Source organism: Desmodus rotundus, chromosome 8 (assembly GCF_022682495.2).
Source record: "Desmodus rotundus isolate HL8 chromosome 8, HLdesRot8A.1, whole genome shotgun sequence".
Taxonomy (NCBI): domain Eukaryota; kingdom Metazoa; phylum Chordata; class Mammalia; order Chiroptera; family Phyllostomidae; genus Desmodus; species Desmodus rotundus.
Genome location: NC_071394.1, coordinates 34,516,849 through 34,539,714, shown reverse-complemented (window position 1 = coordinate 34,539,714; position 22,866 = coordinate 34,516,849). Strand labels below are relative to the sequence as shown.

The following is a 22,866-nucleotide window of genomic DNA, read 5'->3' as shown; positions in this document are numbered from 1 at the left end:
TGCGTTATGGGACATTCTGAAGTTCACTGATGTGTTCTGTTCTCTAAGATCGACAGCAACGTACTGCAAGCAAAACAGAAGTGACAAGAACAAATAATAGTACTTAAAACTTATTGAGCAGTAACTCTGAGCCAGGCCCAAATAAAGGATTTTACATGTTACAGCGCACTGAGCCGTCACAACCAACCCATGAGGTGGGCACTATTATACCCCATTTTACAAGTGAACAAACTACCCAAGATTATGAGCAACTGGGGCAGGCCTGAGATTCGATCCCAGGCCATCTGGCTTCAGAGCTGAACTTCTTACTCTCCATGGTATATGCCTCTCAAAGTAACCAAGGGGGATTTTATTTGAATATTTTTTTACCAACATACTAAACTCACGGCTACTCACTGCCACAGAATCAGCCGGAGGTGCCTGTTACAGGGCACATCTCTGGGCTCTTCCTCAGACACAGGGACCACTGTCCTGTGGACGCGGAAGGGAGAGGGTGTGACCTGAATGTGCGCAGCTTTGCCGAACACCTACCGTGCCTGACTCTCAGCACCAGGTGTGTTAGTGCCAATTTAGTGGGTGATTTTAGCAACTGCTTCAAAAACACACAACCAGAATACACTTCATTTTTTCTTGCTGAGAAAAGTCATCACACTCATCACACATTTGCTGGATGGAAGCTTCTCAGAAACTGTTGTTGTTGTCATTGTTGTTGGCCTGAAGCTGGGCTAAAGCTATTAAGGGGTAGAGGGTCCCATCCTGACAGCTGATCTGATGCAATTTGGTGTCCACACTACCTGATGAACCTCACTGAACTTTAGAACACCACAAAGCAGAGGCAAAATAGCAATGGCAACGCTCCCAAGAAAGGTTCAGTGTGTAGCTGTAAGCCCATTTCCTGCTCTATGCTGGCCAGCAGGAGAGGTACATTCAGCTAGAAGGGTGCCCACCCCCCGCCCACCCCCCGCCCCACTGGCTTCACACACTGGGGAGAGAGGGCCAGACGTGGCCGGGAAAAGCAGACCTTCTGTTTCCGTTAGGAACAGTCCACTGAGAGTTTCTGTTGGATTTACAAGTCTTCTCTTATAATTTTAGGTTATAGAACTAGGTTTAGTGTTCATAATTGCTTTGTCAAAATCATATAAAAGTATTTTACTTCCTAGAGACAAATGACTTTACATGAAAAGTCACCTCTAGATTAAACAAAAGAGAGCATAAATATTTTATGATGAAATGTTTTACATTTTATGTAATGTTATATCATGAAATTTCCCCAAAGTAGGAAAAAAAATCCTACTTAGAATCCATTATTTCTCAATTAAGGAGTCTGGCAGACGTGAGTTCAAGTAAAGCTCCAATAATACCCAGTATTATTCTTGGTCGGGTCTGAGTTAAGTCATGGTCCAAGCAGGTGGCTGTTGGAATATCTTCTTAACCATTAGTTAAAAGGAAAAAAAATCTTATATAGTTAACTATTGTGAAAAATCATAGCCATATTTCTTTTTGTGGGAGGGCAGGGAGGGAAGATACTAATTTCCAGAACAAAATACTGGAAAAATCTTTCCTTTTAGAACACCTCTAGAGACAGAATTACTTTTCATTCCATTGCCCTCTTATTAAAGCAGAGAACATTTATTTTCGAGTGGGCAGATTAAATATATTACGGAAAACCCTTTTCAAGTTAGTTCAGTTGACAGCACCCACAGGCAGTCTCCACAGGCCCACCCACGACTCAAGAGGGTGTTGTAGACCCAAAGGAGCAGGTGTCACGACACCTTCCCTTGAGGAAAGTTTAACTCATGAAGACAACACAAAGAAACATCTGCGTGCATGATCCACGTAGGCACCACGAGCATGGACGTGGGGCTGCTCAGTGAATGAGCTGACGCCACCTGGTTCAGGTGGAAAGGAAGACACAACCACGCACAGAAAAGGGCAGCCAATACATTCTGGCAGGCGGTGAGCAGAAACTATCCGAAACTCAGACAGTAAAAAGTGTATAGGGAAGCAGGGGGGAGGGGCTGGAACTAAAGGTAGGTGGCAGAAGTCTCTTGATCATGTGTTTAAAAAGGAAAGCATAACAGGTCAGGATAAGAAATGGCATTCTTGAAAACTCCCCAAATCTGAAGGTTGAATATACCAGCAGGAGTATATATAGGGACACAGGAAATGCTATGATTCTCATTTTCCTTTTAAGGATTAGAGGGGCTGGGACGGGGGTGGGGGGAGCTCTCATAAATGCAAGGGTCTGTATGTTTAAGTCACGGGGTCTGCAGTTGGAGTTTGGGGTGGAGAGTTGGGATGATGATACAGGGAGAAGGATATGCTGGCCATGCTTTGTCCTAAGGCTCCCCCCCCACAGCCACTCTATTTGTTCAGGATGGGGCCTGCTGTCCCAGAAACTCATCTCACTTATTCTTGCTCCTCTAATTTAATGCTTCTCTCTCTCAGTCCCCATTTCCCTTCTTTCAAGGCCTGGCTCAGGTCCTGTCTTAGCAATAAGCTGTCCCTGACTGTTCCTCTGCACTGGTTTCACCTTCTGGGAACTTCAGCTCAATTATAACCGATACCGTGTAATTTATCTCTTCATTGAAACAATACTAACCAAGCACTCATTAGTCTTATTTTCCTCCTGATCATAAATTCCTTACATTTCTGTGTTATATTTATCCCGCTGCCTCATACAGAAAAGGATGAACTGTCTGACTCCGGCCCTCAGAGGATTTCATGTAGGCTCAAGCAGGAGACAGAACTGGGGTTTGAGAATTTCTTCTTTTTTTTTTAATTTAAAAGAAGAATTTATTGGCTTATAAATTTGGAAAGTCTAAAGTTGCATATAGCAAGGCTGGATCTAGGAATTCAAATGATGTTATCAGGTCTCCGGCTCTCCATTCCCTGATGATGTGCTCCGTGCTGGTGTTTGGGAATTGAAACCCGGTGTGCTAGGGGACAGGCGGGCCCAGTAAGGATGGGGCTCGCATAAGGAACTGGGTGTAGGAGGAAGCCTTTCCATAACTCCTGTTGTGTTTGTGCGTGGTGGCAGTAGGAAGTTTGAAAAGGTGACTTGAAGGCCAACAGACATCAGGAGAGAAAAATTCTCTCAACGTCCTTATTTGGTCAATGAAAAAGAAGAGTAGGGAAAGGAAAAACAATCAAATAATAATTGAGCTTATTTCTCAGATTTTATCTAGAGGACACATACTTTGCTGGGTTTTTTTTTTTTTTTTTAAAACTACAGGGTGTATATAAAGGCTTATCTTAAAAAAAACAAAACAACTAGATTCTAATCCCTACTTTAGATTTAAATTATATGAAGAAAATTAAATGCAGGACCTAGAAGTATTTACTGGAAGGATTTAAAACATTTCTGAATCTCCAGAAATAAAATCCAGCAGAGGTTTAAATCAAATGAACTTTTAAACTGATTACGCATTGCAGATTTTAGACAGTTCATAAAAATCTCACTGATCGTAGATATGAGTACCATTGGGCCCCAAAGATGATACAAGGAGTTCACACCCATATAGCACAAGGGCATCCTAACAGTACAGGGACCCTGCCGTACAGGTATGGACTACTAACCCTGTTAGCTCAGACACTGGCCTATCATGGGTGTGTTAGTGAACAAAAGAGCATTGCTTACATGTGAAAGATCTCAAATTCAGAATGCAATAACGTCCTATATTTTTATAGTACATTTATAATACAATAAGCAGAGAGAACGGTGATTTCATTGTGCAAGGACACGCGGTTAGGAAATGACCGTGATCTCCACTTCCAGGTCGGTGTTTTTCATTCGACTCTGCCTGATCTACCTTCTAGATTTTCATATTCAGTAACGCTGCAAGTGAACGATATAGCATGGAAGCTGGTGTTAACATTTGGTTACATGAACGTCGCAGACACACAACAGGTAGAGACAAGACACCTGAGAAATTGAGTAAATAAATTTAGAATCAAACTATTTCATTTCTGAAAGATGTGTTCATTGTTCCTCCTTTTAGGGTAGTACATGATTTTAAAAGTAAATTATATACAGTCACCGAGGGATAGTGTATCACAAAGATTCTGCTTTCTTGTCACTGTCAGGGGTCCCTACAGAGAAAGGGTGGTGGTCTTGTCAACCGTAACAAATGAGAAACAGTCGTGCTGGAAGACCCTGTGCGAGTCACCCAGTTCTATCAGTGCTAAGCGACTGTAGTTTAAAAATTAACCCGCCTCTGAAAACTTTTATTAATAAATCCCTACTACATTTTTACAGTTAAGAACCCAGTCTATGCTGATTTATAACATGATTGAAAATGCGAAGTCCAAGTTTTGTGTGTGATTTAACCTGGAGAACGTTGCCCAGCTATAACTTCAAAAAACTTAAGAAAATAAAAAAGGTAACGTGGAGGTCAAAGGTCTACTTCACAGAGAACAAGGGCCCACATTAAAGACCAGAATCCCAGCCACCCTAAGAATGCTGGAACCTGCTGGGGCCTGTCTGTACTTCCCATGTTTTAGAGCGTTTTCTAGCACTCACTGGGCAAGCAGGATGCTATCTGTCCTTCGTGTATTTGCACGGGAGCCCATTTGCTGTCCTTCCCTGGCCCCTTTGCCATGGGCTGCGTCCATCATCGGGCACGATCTATGTGGCAGAAGTTTGCGAAGCTCCCTGGGGAAAAGCCTCCCTGCAGGCCAGATGGGCTACTGAAAACCAGTTTCCCACTCTCTTCTTAGAAGGATTTTAAATGGCCAAGTTTTCCTTTTTATCTCAGGAACAGCTTCCAGATTCTAAACAGAATTTTAAATGTGGATAGTAAAGGTTGCAAAGCCTTTACATTTATCCTTCTTGATCAATTTCTGTATATTTTAAACAAAAAACCCAATTCACTAGACAATAGTATTGGTATTAATCACTGATTAATTATTGGTATAACTGGACAGCAAAAGATTTCCATGCAATTTTCAGCTCTTGTCACTTGAAATATCACATGATGCTAACAGAACTGAAATGGAAAAAATTAACTTTAAGAAAAAAAATCCTGGAATGCATAAAAACCAAACTAAAATACAGGTGTGAGTCGAGTGGCAGAGCAATTGTGGGGAAAATCCGAATATCAGAGCCCGCTGCAATTAACAGCTCTTCTCCATCTATCAGGCCACTTTACACCAGAAGTGCCAAACCCAAACACTTTATATCATAGCAGATTATGAAAAAAAGTTTAATATACATTTTCTTAAACCCTGTATCTTGGACTTTGTATTTTCTCTTTGGAAAAATATCATTTCTAGAGTTAATGAAAAACTTTAATGGTGCATTTTGCTATGCAGTTTTGAGGTTTGAAATGACTGATAAACGGGCACATTTCCTTTCTGTTTTGGAAAAGCTATAGACAGGCAGCCCAAAGGAGATTAGGGTAGTGTCCCTTATTAGATTATTATTATTATTAGATCACTCCCATGTCATAAGGAGCCCCAGATAAGTGTGGTATAGATTGCGGTGGAGTTGAACACCCTTCCAAGTCCCATTAGCAAGCCTCTGCCCTTAATTTACGGTCTGTCCTCACCGGTTTGAACCCCAATCTCTTTAACAGAACAAACAACATTATACACAAAGAGGGAGTTAGAAGTTGTGCTATTGCCTTCTCTAAGCGAGAGCAATAAAGCCTAAAGGAAAATAAACAACATGGAGTTTCCAGAGCCCTCTGGGTCTCGGACGTGTGCATCTGCGTAGCCCCTCCCATCTACCATGGCAAACCCTGACCCCGTCTTGGTGCAGAATGACAGAAAGGTCCCGCACCATGGCTGCTATTCCAGGGCCATAAAACACTCAGAGAGGAATTCTAAGCCCCCACCCCGATTCTGGGAAGGCTCCAATCAGCTCCCTTCCACCCACCAGTATGAGCACAAGGGAAGATCGCTTTGAATATCCCACGACAATAAACTGATCAGGAATTTTATTCTGCTAACTCCCAAGTTCATTTCGCCAGATGAAAAGAACTAGAGTCCTTGTGAATCTTAATTTCTGTCATTGTGGCACAGCCTCTCCACTTCCAACACACACTTGCAAGTTTTAGACATGCTACTAGGAATGGAGATGCAAATATGAGTAAAGGTGGTTTCTACCTGCAAATATCTGGAATCAACAGCACTAAGTTACTATGGAGAGCTGGGTCTTCTTCAAAGCTGAAGCTTAACCAGTTAAGTGACTTGACTTAATTTTCATTGTTTTGTGTATGTGTGTGTGAATATCTTTTGCACTTCTTTACCTCAAACAGGCTGTTAAATAAAATTTCCTTCTCTTCATAAGACCCCGCCTCTGAGGTGGATGGAACTGTAAGTCTGTGCTGTATCAGCTGTGGGGGTAAATGGAGGCTGATGCTGGCAATGGATCTGGGACTTGCATTTCTTACAAATTGTAACTAAAAGCTTGATTTTGAGTCAGATGCCTCTTTACATAAAGGAGAATAAAACTTGCTTATGACAATCTGGGCAGGTATTCTGTGAAATTGGTCAAACATTCAAAGGCTGAAGCACTTCTTACTAAGTGGCTTTCCCGCCCATAGTACGTGTGTGTTTGTACGGGCACAAGAGCTCACACCCCCACACACAAACTGACACACACTCCCACACACACTCTCACCCCTTCTGCTTCGAGCTTGCTGTCAGTGTCCTTTGACTGGTGAGCAGCCCTGACAACACTGTCTATGCTGCCAGCAGAGTGACCCAGGGGTCTCCAGGCCTGCGTTGCCCATCCATGCTCACCCATTCTGCCAACTCATTTGCATGAGGTTTGCCAATGGTGTGTGGGAAAAGACCTCCTCACACCATATGAAAACTTCTCCCAGAAACACGGACTGACCTGGGAACAGGAAGATGTCAAAAACTAAAAAGCATTTCCCTTCATTGGGGTGAACTCTACAGTTGTCTATGAACAAAAACATTTTGTCTTTCTCAGCTGAACTTAAGGTCTAATCTTCCCCTAAATGTACAAAAGTGATAAAGCAGAACTAGACATTTCTAGCAATCTTGCACAAAGATGAAAGCCATTTCCTAGTCCCTGAGGTTCTGCTTCATGAGCTTTTAGTATTAGTACAAGATAAGATTGACAGAAACAAAAAATAATCACCATTATTAATTAAAAATAACAGTATTTGGAGAATTTTATAAAAGTTTTCTTAGAAATTATAGAAATTTTTATATTTAAAAAAAGTCTTGAAAAGACTATCAAATGTCAATAGATCCCCACAACAGGGCACACAAAATCATTTAATAATGCTGAAGCATTTTTCATCATGCATTTCATATTTAAGAAATGCACATTAAGTAGACTCTAATTATTTATCCAAATTTGGCCACAAGGAATCTGTAATATATAATATATAATTATCCATCATTATACCGGCCAGGTAAGTTTCAAGTTAATAGCATATTATCTCTCTTGATATGTGGAACTCATATTATATCCAATAATCTAAAACTAAGTGAAGTGCCATTATAGAAACACCCAACTGAATTATTAACTCAGTCACAGAAAATAAGTTCTCAAATCCCTCTGGAAAGGCCATGCAACAAAGGGATGCAGAAAAACACAAAAAAGTTGTAATGCAGTGTCCAGTAAGTCCAGATGCAATGAAACCTATGGGGAGCAAAGCAATCCTACATTTGATGCTACAAATATCCTTATTTCTTTTTCAAAATAAAGAGATTTTTTCCCTCTAAATTAACTTTACTTTTGCTTCTTTCACTCCCATTCTTCTCTCTCTTCTAACACCATGTTTATACTCTGGTAGCTGGTTAGGCCTCTTAGAACTGTTTCTGCTGCATAAGCTTTGATTTGAGGGCAGAAAGATAAAAATGACTCTCAAGTGTAATATTTCTCAAACTCTCAGGGGTACAGGACCAGTTTTCCCCCTAATCCTTCCTGGGACTGACACTTTAGCAAGATATGATAGTCATGAATTACTAACAGAATAAAATGAAAAAATTAAAAAGACCATACAAGTCCCATATCTTAACATTAATATTTGATTTAACCACCATAAGATTTCCTATCAACCCAAAAGTGTCGAAGCACTTCACTTGACACTCTCTGTACTCCTGTCTTTCTGGACTGGTAAACAGAGGCTGCAGATAGGCACTGACCCTATGTTTGGTCTACAGCCTCAAAATCAGAACCCAGGGCCTGGTCCTTAAGGATGCATTGAGTGGCCGTCAATTTGATCCCCTGGTCTTCGGTAGATCATTTAGTCAACACCTATCACGTACTCTATTTCTAGAGCTGTGATGAGGAAAATGAGGAAACTCAGCCCTTTTAGAAAGGTTCACTGGCCACACTAAGACCTGGGTTCTTAGCATATATCACACGAAGCCAAGGCAGAACACTTTGACTTCACGAAGAATTTTTTGATGTTTTGAATGTGTAAATGTAGGCCAGGAGAGTTAGGAGTAGGTAAGAGCAAAAGTAGAATCAGGTATCTCGCCTCTAAGCCCAATCTACTTTCCACCAACATCCACTATTTTCACATCACATCAGACTCGACTTTAGAAAGTACCCGCTGGGCCACAGTGTGTGAGGGGAGATGTATATATATATACATTTAATATATATATATAATGTATGTGTATGTATACACGTACATATACATATATGTTTTAACTTATATCTATATAAATTTTATAACATATTTTATAAATATAACATATAATACATATTATATAAATGTGATATATGTACATAAGAAATTGTCTCCTTTCCACCACTGCTCCAATCTGCCAAGAGCACAATGTTTCCACAAACATGATTAATAACTGCTAACAGTGTCTATATTCTTTCAAAGTCTCTTTATGTCTATATAACATGTATTAGATTTCAACTTTACACAAAATCTAGCACACTAACTTTTAAAGAGTGCCTCCTGGCCCACAGGGTTAACGAAGAGAGCCACGTCAGTGTGTATACAGACCTTGCATCTGGTAGCTGTATGGTGCCTGTCCGGGCTGAGGGGTACCAAAGCTGGTGCCGTAGCTGACAAATCCCGTCTGTCCAGGTGACTGAGACTGGGACAATCCGCCTTCAGTTTTGATGCCTGCCCACAATGCACCTAAATCAGTTAGTGACAGCTTATCTATCTGTTCATTTTCAAAAGCTGATAAATATACAGAAACACTTCCACAACTGTTTGTCACAAATGCTTCCCAATATTCTCTCAATAATCAAGCGTAGATATGCTTGGAGTGAAACAGCCTAAACTATAACTTGAATTTAAAAAAAACACAGGATTATCACAGATTTGAATGCTTACTCACATTGTTCTTTCTTAATGTTTTTCCGAACTCCATGTCCTATAAAAGTGAACTCCAGTGACATGACTTTTGCACTTGATTTTGTTGTTTTACAAGAGTTTAAGATCATCTCCTCTATATTCAAGAAATGGTCATGACTAAGCTTAAAATTATTCCAAAAGTTGTTATGTTGACTAATATCAGAATTAAAATCCATTTTTCTTAAAAAAAGATTAATTAAAGTCTCTAGCCTCACAGCATTGTTTCTCTTTTTTTTTTTTCTTTTCTCCTTACTCTTTGTACCACAAGGATGTGTTTAATACACACTTATTTTGAGGTCAGAGGAAGCAATTTTGGGCACAGAACTAAGCAACACAAGCAAAAACCTTTCCCAACACTCAGGCCCTAGCAGGAAGTAAGCACACACATACCCAAAGCAGGATACTAAGAATTGAATCCTGTAGAACAGAGTGATTTATAAACAAGTTGCCCAGCAGGTACTGTTTTGTCCCTTGTAGTTCCAAGTATTTATTCAAATACAATTTTTTAAGGTTGCTAATCAATTGACTTTATTAAGTTGTAGACTTTAGAAATTTTTAATAATTTTTTAAATGTTTCAGTTACAGTTGATATACAATATTATATTAGTTTTGGGTGTACAATCCAGTGATTAGACATTTATACAACTTATGAAGTGATGACTCTGATAAATCTAGTACCCACTTGGTACCATACATAGTTATTACAATTCAAATAGAATTGTTTTAAGTGTAGCCTAAAGTATACATTCGTTTTATCATATCGTAATATAAATAACGTATTTGTGGCCTCCAAGAACTTCCTAAAGCACCAGGCTGACATCCTAACTTTAGGACTCAAGTCTGGCAGGGCTGTTACAACAGGGCTCAGCCCTGGATCATAATTAAAGACAGTCAGGAAAGTTAACAACTGTCCTGACTCCCACAGAGGGAGGGGAGAAAAAAGTCTGCCAAGGGAACTCACATTTTTGAATAATTTTACTTTGCACTTCAGATAGATGATATCTGTGGGATCTAGAATCCACAGCAGTCTCACTGTTTATCTCCATTTTAGGGGATGTTCATCAGTAGAATGAAGCTAGCTAACTTTCCTAAGGCAATAGAAGAATCTCTGATTCTTGGCAGAGAGAGCCACCTCTAATTGTAATGGGGTGCAGCTGGAGAGTCCCCTGAAAATAGGAGAGAACCCCCATGGCCCTTGATTAGGGGAAGGGGAAGTGGATGATATGGTTTAGGATACTTTGCATAACAACGGCAAGTTAATAGCTGTGCCTTTCTTGAATGGAGAGGGCTGCTACCCAGAGCAAAAGGTATATGTAACTTTAAGAGCACACAGTGACTTGTGGCATAGCCGGGAGAGGTGGATGCCCACCCTGACATCTGTGTATCACAAGAACTCTTGCCCTGACTAAAGATGGCAGCTGAAAGAAGGTAAAAGATATGGGGGAACTGGCAAAAGTGGCACATTGTAGGAGGGGCTGGATATGAGGTCACACAGGAAGTTCTGGGCCCAGCATTTAAAATAAGGGTTGGCTAATAGAGAAGGAAGCAGAAGCCATGGGGGCTGAGAAAGAGGAAGCCGCCATGCAGTCTGAAAGGGTGTAAGGAGAGAGCTGGTGGAGCTACGCTGGGCTGCCATATTTTTCAGTGCATGACCCAGGGGAAAAATGGAGCTCCTGGTCAGAAGCCCTGGGGGCATCAACTTGTATTCAAGGTCCAAAAAAAGAAGAAAGAAGGTGATCAGGAAAGTGATAAGAACTGAGAATCAATCCCAGAAGATTTATAAGCATGGAAAGCCCAGGGATCAAAGCCCTTTACACAGACTTACTCTGACTACCTCCCCCATCCCCACCTGACATATTAAATTTCCTGTCCTTACTCTTATTAGTTCTGATTCCAATCTCAGACACTCTGCTCATCTCCCCACCTGGAACCACTATTTCAGACAACAGGGACATTTGCTAATGGTTTAGAACTGGAGGAGCACCTACCCCACAGCCCAGCTGTTGGAAATGGGCCCCAGCATGCCTGGCTGAACAGGAGAGCAACTGTGAGAGCGGCAGCCACAGCAGTAGCGGGAATGGCACCTGCCCCCAGCAGCACGGTAGGTCTGCAGTGCCCTAGCACTGTCCATACGGAGACTTCAAATAACCAGCTGACAGTAAATGTTAAGAATATAAAATGGGCAATCCTTGACTCACATGATAGAATTAAACTACATAATTCAAATCATAGATCCTCTTTCCCCTTTTAGAAAAACAGTAGTTTAAAAGTAAATGTTAGATAAATTTGATTTATATCTAATATTAGTTTGATAAACCTTGAATGTAAGTTATGGAAATAAAAGACAATTCTAGAAAGTCCATTTCATGGCTGTTTTTAAAGTCTGGTTTAAAACCATTTAGCTAGATTCCATTCGGTTCAGATGGTTCTCAAATAAAACTATAAAGGGTGAAGTCATGTATAGACAATTTAGATTTTAATTTCTAGGTATTCTATAAGAAATTTATATATGGTTGATTTGGTTTGGGGGAAAGACAGAAGATGAAAGAAATGAAGTGATTTACCTTCTAACTATTAATGAAATCCTTAAAGAAAAACATTTCTTTCACTATACTGCAGAAAAGAGTATTACAAAACAATAGCAACAGAAACATAATTAGAATATTGCCCACAAAATTGTATCAGTTACTTCCTCCAAAAGTTATAGACTTTTTCTTTATAAGGTTTTACTTTTTTCTTAGTAAAATGCCAATAATTCATATTTCTCTATTCAAATGGGTTGCAATTTGTTTAAAAAAGAATTGCAATTCAATTGAATAAAAGGTATTTTGAAATTCTAAGGTTTTTTTTTTAAACTAAACATTGAGGTTTTGTTTGATTTATTTTTAATTTGCAGGTATTGACCCCATAACAACTGAGTTAAATTACACCAAGATAAAGATAATCTCCAGGTGGGAAGGAACAAATGGGGAGGTGAGCTGGAAATGTTTCCTGATTTGCCTCTTTAAAGTGCAGCCCAAGTCGAGATATGTAGATCACTTTTCCTAATGGTTGATAATGCCGAAATTTGATAATACTACCACCCTCAAGTTCAGAGCAAGGGTTTGTTGAATTCCGCTCGTCCTCCCCTAATCATAGTCAGGCATCTGATAAATAGGAAATGAATCTCTACCCCAAAAGAATTCATTCACAGTTTTATCGCAAATATGCACCAAAATACTTGGGATTCTAGAGCCAAGTGCTCAAATGGCAAATGAAGAGTTGAGATATAAATGGAATAAAATGAAAGCAAGCGGACATATGGACCATGCCCTTTATTTGCCACCTCTGACTTCAAGACAAGTAGCAAGCAGTCACTCACAATGTCCACTTGAAACAATCACATTGACAACGTAGACACAAAAGGTGACAGCACTTGCTAGGTGGCCCAAGATGACAGTCTCTCAGTGCCCCTCAGGGATGCCCACTAGATAACAACACTACTAGAAGAAATAGCTGACTTACTCACCGTAGGAGGAAATTCCGTACGGCTGTCCCGGCTGTGGGTAGGCGGCGTAGGCTGTCGCTTGTTGCATTCCTGTGGTGAACTGTGTTTGCCCATATGCAGCCATAGTTTGTGAGGAAGGGGTAGGGAGAATATGTGGGTATGCTCTGCTATTTGTCAGAAATGACAGAAAATGAAAGCCCATGCATTAGATGGAAACATGCAAGGAAACTGATTCACAAGCATATCACAAATTCCAGTTACAGTCTGTCTCTTAAAGTATAATGTTCAAACGTGGGATAAAAGTGCTGAAATACTTCAGTCTCTACTCAGGGAGGCCCCAAATAAATTTGCATAAATACATTTAAGTCTCTATGAAATGACCTTGTTTTTAAATTAAGATGTAACACATGGGCACAAGACATGACTGGAAATAAGGTAAAAGACTACTCAGAAAAGCTGCTTATTGAGAGAAAATACACCTTACTTGGAAGGGTAGATCTGTGGTGGGGAGAACTGGTGAGCTGGTCTTGGGCTGAAGCTACTGCTCCCAATTGCTAGAAAAAAAAATAATGCACAACAATCAGAGCAAGATAAAAAACACGTACCAAGCAGGGATATAGTTCAAACCATAGGTTGACCATGAAGACCTTTCTAACCTGCAGAAATAAGAATTTCACATGGTCCATCTAATAGAAAGTTCAACTATAGTAAGAAACCTATGGAAACTGGTTTGAATTTTAAATGAACTCTTAGAAAACACAGTCACAATTTCTTAAAATACTTGTCAGCACGCTGGGATGGGCTTTTCAGTGCCAGTACTTGAAGAGTACAAGGAGTCCCCGCTACTGTTTGGAACGATGCTGAAAGGGGAGAAGTGAAGTTGGATTGCAGGGCTGGGCAGGACCCGGAAGGTCACCTGGCCTACTGTTTCTGCTCGACAGGAACACACACCTGAGGCTGGATTACCAAGAAACACAGTCTAATCTTCTCTCCAGTGAGCAGAAATAGGACAGGTCTTCATTTGCCTGCTCTGATTTAGCAATGTTTTTTAGTAAAAATAAATGCATCCCTATAACTACCTTAAACTTCTCAAGTTGCAAGCTAAGCCAGTTTATTCTCCTGCTGAGGTACGGGTTCCTCTGCCCTCGGCTACTAGTGCTCGACTTCAGGGTCTGAGTAGAAGGTTGTTTTTTGAAAGAGGTCATTTAAGCATTTGAGCAGAATTTCTTTCCTTTTAGTCACATACATTTAATTCGTATGTCTCAGAAATGCACTAAACTCTATCAAATGTTCATTTATGTTCATTATGAACAAAAGAAGCAAAAATCCATTCTTGCAAGCATCAGGCCTTAAAATGGTAGTTTTCAGCTTCATTCCCTGTAAATAAGGGTTGTTTATCTATCCGTGCACATATGTATCTATACTCATTGGCATTTATACATACACAGACATATGCATACATATAGTTTTTTCCTCAAACTCTCCCTCTCCTCTACCTGCCTAAGATATATATTCTTTGGGTATAATTCTTTGGGTACAAGATGTAATATGGTTATTTTCTTCACTAATAATCCCTCTCTTCACAGGGTCTATTATTTTTAACTGTATTCTACATTAAAACCCTTAAGGTGTGCGGGAAGAGGTAGCAGAGTGTAAAGGGGAGATAAACGGTGATGGAAGGAGACTTGACTTGGGGTGGTGAACACACAACACACAGATGATGTGCTACAGAATTGTGCACCAGAAACCCGTACAACTTTTTATTAACCAATGTCACCCCAAAATGTTCAATAAAAAACCATAAGGCTCCATGCTCTCAAAGTTTTATGTATTTTTCATGATGTTGCATCAGTACATTTATGCTTCGCAAATTTAATTTTCAAGCTTGTGTTTGGGAGAACAGTAGTGGAATCAAACTAGACTCCCAATATCTATGCATAACCCTTTCCTCGTAAAGCCAACAGGCCCCATCCAGGGACATCAGGATAGATGTGAACTGGCGCTCCTCTTGCCAGCTGCCAGACTTCAACCGTCTGGCCACCAGTCCGGCAGAGACAGAGTCCACACTGAAGAAATGGCAGGCCACCTCAGCTGGGGCCCCTCTGTCTTTTGGCACATGTTGAGTCACTGCTCTGTTCCAGGCATTGACTAGATGCTACACACACAGACAAGTTCTGTCACATGGAGGGAGGTGACACACAAATGGCTTTAGGAGAATTAGTTAAATATTGCACTTTACAGAAGGGAGGGATTAGTGAGAGAACATTCGGACCATGAGGACTACCGCTCGCCAAGGCTATCTGTGACTACAACCTTTTCTGCTCCCTTTTTCTAAGACTACACAAAGGCCAAGGGCAAAGTAGATTTACCCCACAGAATTGCTGGAGGAGTGATATCCTTCTTGCTCAGTCATAGTTAAAGATAAGTTTTAAAAAACTAAACTACAACAATAACAAAAACTGAATGCCACCTGGTGCTGGAAACCACAGAAATGCCTTTTATTCTTTTCTATTTCTACCCCTGTGTTTTTCAAATTGTGGGTCAGGACCCACAAAAAGATTTCAAACTCAACTTAATAGGTTATACCCAGAATGTTTTTCATTTAGAATAATAAAACAGAAGATATCAGGGTTAGTACAGAGTACAGTAAGTTCCATGAAACTTTGATTTAGATTAAACACATAGTATTTATGTGTACACATGAAAAAAGATGTGAGAGGCTGCACATTGTGGTAAACATATCCAAAGGAGGACCCCCCAAAACCCAGAATTTATAAAAAATTGTGTATTTATTTTTACATGTTTAAACTTCAGTGACCTTCAAGGTACTCTCCATTTGATGCAATACACGTATCAAGACTTTTTTTCCACTGCTCAAAACAGTTTTGAATTCATCAGTTCTGGTGCCTTTTAGGGCTTCTGTCGTTTTTTTTGTTTCACCTCTTCCACATCAGCAAAATGTTTCCCTTTGAGGACTTTTCCGTCCAGGGAAACAAAAAAAACATCACTCTGGGTGAGGTGGGGTGAATAGGGAGGGTGGGGCATGCGCCATGCTGGTTTTGGTCAAAAACTGTTGACCACTCAGCACAGTTTGGGCAGGTGCCCTCGTAAGCCATCCATCATGCAGTGGGCAAATCTGTTCAAAGAGTTTTCAAAAAAAAAATTCACTGAAGCCGAACGCAGCCTCTCACAACAACAGCAGCTGGTACACTGATTCAGATGATTTCCTAGAGCATTCAACAAATGAAGAAAATGTACTACATGCCCACCCTCCAGAATATAATTCCAGTTTTTTGGGGGTCCCCTCTAGTATTCTGGAATCGGAATTTAATTTCAGCTCAGATTCAAGTAGAAACTCTTCTACTTGGTCTTAGGTGATCTGTTCCCTCTCATCCTTACATGCTCTCACGTAAAATCACAGCAATACTACTACCTGTAGGAGTGCTCTGCAGACTAAATGAAATAATCAACATAAAGTGCAGAACACAGTGTTTGTGAAGTGGATGTTTACTATCTCAGATACGCAGATAACCACTATCTTTGTCCCAAATTTGCCTTTCCTTCTGTATTTTTAATTCAACCCAATAAACAGCATCACCATCTGTTTAGCAAAATGCTTAAAAGCAAGATTCTTTGTGCCTGTTTACATATGGGAATAGAAATTAAGTAACACATCCCAGTCACTAAATGAGAAAGCTGGTATTTCTGCTTGACTCTTTTCATCAAAATAAACTCTCTCTTGACAGCCTACTTAGAAACTAGATATCTCAAAATCGCCTCATTGTCGCCCCTCTATTTCATGACCCTCAAGTCACCCATCCCAAATCTAGAAATTGTCTATTGCGCTTCTGGCATCCTCTGGCCCTTCCCTCCCTTCCCGGCTCAGGTCCTCTGTTTGTCTCACTTGGACGAGTTCAACAGCCCCCTAGTTTCTGCCCCGGAGTTCCAGCTATTGATTGCCCTTTGACACCCACTACTACCAGCACAGTGATCCATCTTAAATGGAAACTTCTTCATGATTATTCTCCAGCTTGCAATCTCTCCACTGAGCTCCCATTATCCCTAGGAAACATTCTAAATCCTTGGCAGAGTACACGAAGAGCTGCAAGCTTCCACCCTTCCCTGGGTCTAGTGTTCCGTAGCCTCCCCATACGTGCCCTGAATTTTCATGCCTGTCTCAGTTGTTCTTCATACTAGACCCTCTGCCTTATAATGCTCTTCTTTCCCCTGCCTGACAAACACTCCTCCTATGGGACTAAAACATCACTGTCTCTTTAGAATAACGGCTTCCTTCTCTGTACTTTCTTGAAATGTTATCAACACTGGCAATGCAGCACTTGCCACGCTGCGTCGCAGTCAGCACACGCAGCCTATAGATGTTAGATTTCTCTGCTAACCACCAGCTTCTGGGGCCAAGGACCTCTTACTTTTTGTCTCAGTGCCTGATAGGGCCTGGCACGGGGTGAGTAATCGATAAACAGTATTCATTCAATGAAAATGTGAGATTTAGGTCATAAGCAAAGTAGATTTTTTAAAACCATAATGACTTGAAGAGTGGTTACATTATTTAACTTATTAATAAACATGCATAAGAAACTTGACTCAGCTCTTTGGCAACAAGAATTGCCAAAATTCTCGTGAAATGAATGTGACTAAGAACCTGCAGTGCTGAATGTCTAGTTGCTACTTTCCTAACTCCGTGGACCTAAAATTGTTGAGTGTTTAAGGCTGTATCTCTTGGGCTTTCTCTGGACTCAAAGCCCTGTAATCTCTGTGTGGCTTGAAGTCAAGAATCTTCCACAGTGCACCTCAAGTATTTTACCACCTTAATTGCTTAAAAGACCTTTACATTTTTAAACAATAATCTAGAAATTCAGAAGAATTTTAATTTGGGGGGACCGGAATAACCTAAAGCAAAAAGAATGCTCCCAGCTCATCTGTCAAGGTAAATAAAGTGGTTTTCTTACCGTTGGTAAACTCAAAGTTCCACATGCTAGAGCCCAGGGAACATGTGGACAACGAATACCTCTCTATTGTAGCACATTTGTTTTCTATTACTGTTCCGTTCTTTTTCCTGCTTCTAACATATCAGTTGAAGAAGCTCCCCAAATCTTGTTGTAGGAAGGGAGAGGAGAACCGAGATAAAAATATTCACAAGCTTGAGAATCCACTGAAGACAACCGAAATCTCAAAATGAGCAGCAAGTCCTCAGTCCACTGCTCCCCCAGGCTCCCGTCTCATTATTCTGCTGAACTATCAGGTCCAAAGCCTAAAAGTAAGTTTTGATTCTTCTCTTTCCCTCAGAACCTTTTTATTAGAAATCAAGTCAGCTGTCCCTTCAAAATGCAGCCTAAATCTGGCAACCTCTCTCTTCCTGTCTTCTACTCTGTTCCAATCACTGACGCTGCAGCCACCAGTGGATGGCAGTCCGGACACGTCCCCTCCCCTCCTTTCCCTTCCCTCTCTCCTCACTCCTTTTCCCTAACAGAATCCTGGCACATCTAATCCTGACTTGGTGGCTCTTGTAAGAAGCACATGGGCTAACACAGTCCTCTTTCTTCACAACCAGGGAAAGGCTAATCTCCCTGCTTCTATTACCCCCTGCCTCCTCCTGTCCCATAGAGCACCTTCCACACAACAAACACTAATCTCTTAAAACACAAATTAGAGCATGTGGCAACCACACTCCACCCCCTTCCCTTATCTCCAAGCCCTCTTTTTACCCTCCTTTTACATTTAGATTAACCCAAACTTACTCCCTCACCCAATTTCACTAAGATTTGTGCTCAGATGCCCTCTTCCCAGAGGGTCCTTCCCTCTAAGAAACCTTCATCTGCTCTTCACTACATTCTTTGATCTGCTTTGGTTTCCTTCACAGAACTTCCCTATTTTCTTCCACTACCACTTACCTGTTCACTCTGTTTCTCTCACAAGAATGGACGCCCCCTGAGGGTACAGACCTTGTCTACTTTTTCTTCACTGCTATATTCCACTGCCTAGAAAATTGCCTGGCATATAGTAGGTGCTCAATACATAATTTTTGAATAGAGGAATCAGACCCCCAAAATTACAATTTTTTATCAATTTTAAAAAATTAAAAAAACTGTTTGCCACACATGGTATCTTTTTTTCCCCCTCTAGAAGCATTCCTGTTTCTATTTCCAGGTTCCAAATACTACCAGACATCAACTTTGTGTGATTAATATCATCAGCTGGCTTTTTTAAAAAAACAAATTAATAACATATTTAGGCTCCATGGAAATGCCAGAAGCAGCAGGCGAAGACATTTTGCAATCCCTAAAAACACAGTATTTTCAAGCCCCATTGTTCTTAACATTTAAATTCTTAAAGTGTTGCTTTTCATTTGTAAATAGTTAATTATCAGAACATCACTATATTTTAAAAACCCAATAAACGACCTTGTAATTTTTAATTCGGCCACATGACTTAGAAAACCAATCCCTCTTCTCCAGGTCCCCACACCAGGGTATCTGGTGATTTTTCTAGAAGAGTGAGACTCCTGCCTCACCGCTTTAAAGTTCTAGGGTTCCTAGGAGGCCAGAGGTAGGGAGAGCTATTACCAGCGTCAGAATGGCTCCATTTCTTCTTTATCCCAGCTCTTTCAAGACACCCATAACAATCAGTGTGGAAATGTTTAAGCCATCATGGAGAAGAGAATAGGAGTGCTGATCACAGAGGCAAAGGCCATCTCGGAGTTAAATGCTTGGGGACTGCTTTCAGTAGCTTCCTCTTTCTGTGGAGACCCTAAGTCCTGCTCACAGCCACTCCAGCATGCCATGGTTTTGCATTTTTACTCAAAGAAGGGAGGGAGGGAAGGAGGGAGAGAGAGAAGAAAGAAAAAAGAGAAGAAAAAAAGGGAAGGGAAGGGCAAGGCAGGGAAGGGGAGAAATAAAGGACATGGAAAGAATATTCACCCCTGTGATGTTCCAAGATTCTTATACCTTTATCCAGTCCCCTGGCTCATCCAATCCTTTCCTGTGTCCAACAGAGAATCAATCTATGGCAGGAGTGTCAAACTCATTTTCACCTGGGGCCACATCAGCCTCGCAGTTGCCTTCAAAGCACTGAATGTATTTTTAGGACTGTATAAATGTAACTTACTCCTTAACAGTTAAGTGAGCACTAGGCACTGCCCCCGGGTAGAAACAAGATGCTGGCTGGATAAAACACAGTGGAGGGTGGGATTGGGCCCGCAGGCCTTGTGTTTGCATTCAGGCCTTGTTTGCCGCTTGTAATCTATGGGAAACCAGATCCTCTGCAACTTCAGTCTTTTCACCAAACCCTCTGTGCATCTTTCTCTAAGGCCCATGCTTCTCCTGCATGCCTTTTCCGAGTAGAGGCTGCCCATTTTCTCAGATTCCAAGCACCACTAAGACCTGAAAACACACCCTCATTGCTGCTGCTTCCAAACCACTACTTTTCTGCTCCCCGATAAAACCCTTTGTTCTCCGAGTTCTGTGACTTAACGCTTCCACGCGGACCCATCTCCTAAACACTGCCTCACCTTTATCAAAAATTTAGTATTTTGGCCATCTCCCCTGACAAGTCAGTCCTTCATCTCTGGCTCTGTATGTCGACCATCAAGCACAACACCATACCCTGGACCTTTTTTTTTTTTCATTTCACAACAGCAAGGACTGAATTATTTGTTTACTTAAGAAACATTTACTGACCATCATGCATGTACTTGATTCTGTGATGTCCACTGGGACTGTAAATGCGAATAAGACAAAGAGAATCCCCGTTCTCACAGGGACAATGAAAACTGATTTTAAAGCTAGTAACAAAGGCTGAGGAAGGGAAGGACAGAGAACTAACTGCAGAAGCATGTGGCGAAGGTCTTACTGGGTTTTGAGATTAAGGAAGGAACATCCTCTCTTTCCAGAATTTTCATGCCTATGTTCCCATCTCACCCATTCTCTAACCTCATCAAGAGATGCAGGACCCCTGGCGTCCTTATCTTCTTGCAATATATTATCCCTACTGTTGTGTTCTTTTTACCTCTCCTGGGTTCATGAGTAAGCATTTTAAATATTCTTTTACTGACATTTTAAATTCTCTTCTCTCCATATTCTTCCATGCTCTACCTGGAAATACTCAACCCTGAATCAACACAAATGTCTTTCCTCAGCAGCTAAGCTTCATAGAGAAAAATTGCTCTACCATAAAGAGTCGACACTCATTGCTTCATCTTTGTCTGGACCTTCGGCTCTACTGTCAATCCCCCTTTATGTTCCCAAGCAGCCTCGTGCTTCCTAAGTTCTGACAGCATTTCTTTCTTTAAAAAAATTTTCTTATCCTCATCCAAGAACATTTTTTTTCAGTGGTTTTAGAGAGAGAGGAAGGGAGAAAGGAAGATAGAGAAAGAAACACCAGTGTGAGAAAGAAACATCAACCAATTGCCTCCTGTACATGCCGCGACCAGGGGCTGAACCTGCAACCTTTTGGTCATGGGATGACACTTCGACCAAGCCACATCAAGCAGGTCTGCAGCACTATTTCGATCTTCTCCATCTCTTCAAGCTCACACGCCTATTGCTCTCATTTTGAGTCAGAGGAAAAAGTAGAGACATGCGTTCATTCATTCATTCATGCATTCATTATTTCTCTTAGCAAATATTTGAGTGCTGGGTACTTTTCTGGTGTTGGGGATACAAATGAATGAGAGAAGACAAAACCCCTGCCCTGACTAGCTTACATTTTGGTGGGGGTGAGAGGACAATATAAACCTAATGCACAGGGAAATGATATATGAAGTCTGTCCAAAAAAAGTCCAGCAATTGTTAATATAATGAGAATGGTTTGCATGACATGGATGTAACCTGGCAGCCAATGAGCGTGGACTAGAATGTGCATGTGTGAATAATGATGACTTCACTGTACAGTGGGGGCAATAGAAGCCATTGAGTGAGCAAGTGTACTGTGTGGCCATTGCATTTAAAATGAGCAAGTGGAGCAACAAATGTGCAGCAATTTTTGTGTTAAGCTTGAACATTCCTCCATGGAAACTATTTGGATGATTCAGAAGGCTGCAGCTATGGGCAACTGGTGATTGGCAGCTTCATCATAGCAATGCACCTGCTCATGCCTCATGTCTGGTGCAGAGGCTTTTGGCGAAACATCAAATCACCCAGGTGACTCAGCTCTACCACAGCCTAGATTTGGCACCCTGCGACTTCTGGCTTTTCCCAAACTAAAATCACCTTTGAAAGGGAAAAGATTTCAGATTGTCCATGAGATTCAGGAAAATATGACGGGGCAGCTGACAGCAATTGGGAGAACTGTGTGAGGTCCTAAGGTGCCTACTTTGAAGGGGACTGAGGTGTGATTGCCCTATGTACATAGTTTCTTGTATTTTGTGTCTTCTTCAATAAATGTCTCTATTTTTTCATGGCTGGAGACCTTCTGCACAGACCTTGTAGTTGGCCTAAAGGAGTCTAAATGTTATGGTGTGTGGTGGGGGAAATTCAGCACGTCAAAGAGACTGTAAGTCTGTGAGTTTTCCAACACAGACTAGAACAGTCAGGGTGGGCTTCATGGAGAAGGTGAGATTTGAGCACAGACTTGAAGGCAGCAAGAGGGTCAGTCCAGGCAGAGGGGCTGCCACTGCAAAGGCCCTGATTGGAAGCATGTCTGTCACCTTCCCACACCCACTGGCATGTTGGAGGAATAGCATGAAGCAAGGGAGGCAGGCAATAAGGTCTGATGGAGCTTGCAAGGCTATTATAATAGAACTCGGCTTTTACTCAGAGATGGATGCGAGCTACTGGGGGGTCTGAGCAGAGAAACCAGGCAGCAGTTCCCTCAATGTATTACCTCCTCCACCACTTCAATCTCATCTTCATACTCTCCATTCGGTGCTCCCTGATGTTTCCAAGGAACAGTTGTTCCTTTTCTAGGCTGTTCACTTCTGTTTGGGGCTTAAGCCATTGAGGACCCATCAGGAACTTCTCTCCAGTTATCCCTGTTTTGCCTACACCTCGAGCCTCTACCTCTGGAAAATTTGTGTTGGCCATAAAACCCCCAGAACTTCTCAATGCCAACCTCAAC

At 41.2% G+C, this 22,866-nt stretch overlaps 1 protein-coding gene across 13 annotated transcripts in view; it reads right to left on the bottom strand.

Moving 5' to 3' along the window:
- EYA1 (EYA transcriptional coactivator and phosphatase 1) overlaps positions 1–22,866 on the bottom strand; it is a 296,853-nt gene that overhangs the window by 99,068 nt on the left and 174,919 nt on the right. For 6 of the 13 annotated variants that reach the window (XM_053929892.2, XM_053929896.2, XM_053929899.2 and 3 more), the window contains 3 exons: positions 13,280–13,349; positions 12,817–12,962; positions 8,949–9,086 (listed from right to left, as the gene is read on the bottom strand). In XM_053929892.2, the coding sequence (XP_053785867.1) occupies positions 8,949–9,086; positions 12,817–12,962; positions 13,280–13,349 (354 nt within the window). Of the gene's footprint in view, positions 1–8,948; positions 9,087–12,816; positions 12,963–13,279; positions 13,350–17,762; positions 18,208–22,866 lie in introns of those variants that run through there. The other 7 variants (XM_053929895.2, XM_053929898.2, XM_053929893.2 and 4 more) reach the window with 5 other exon arrangements.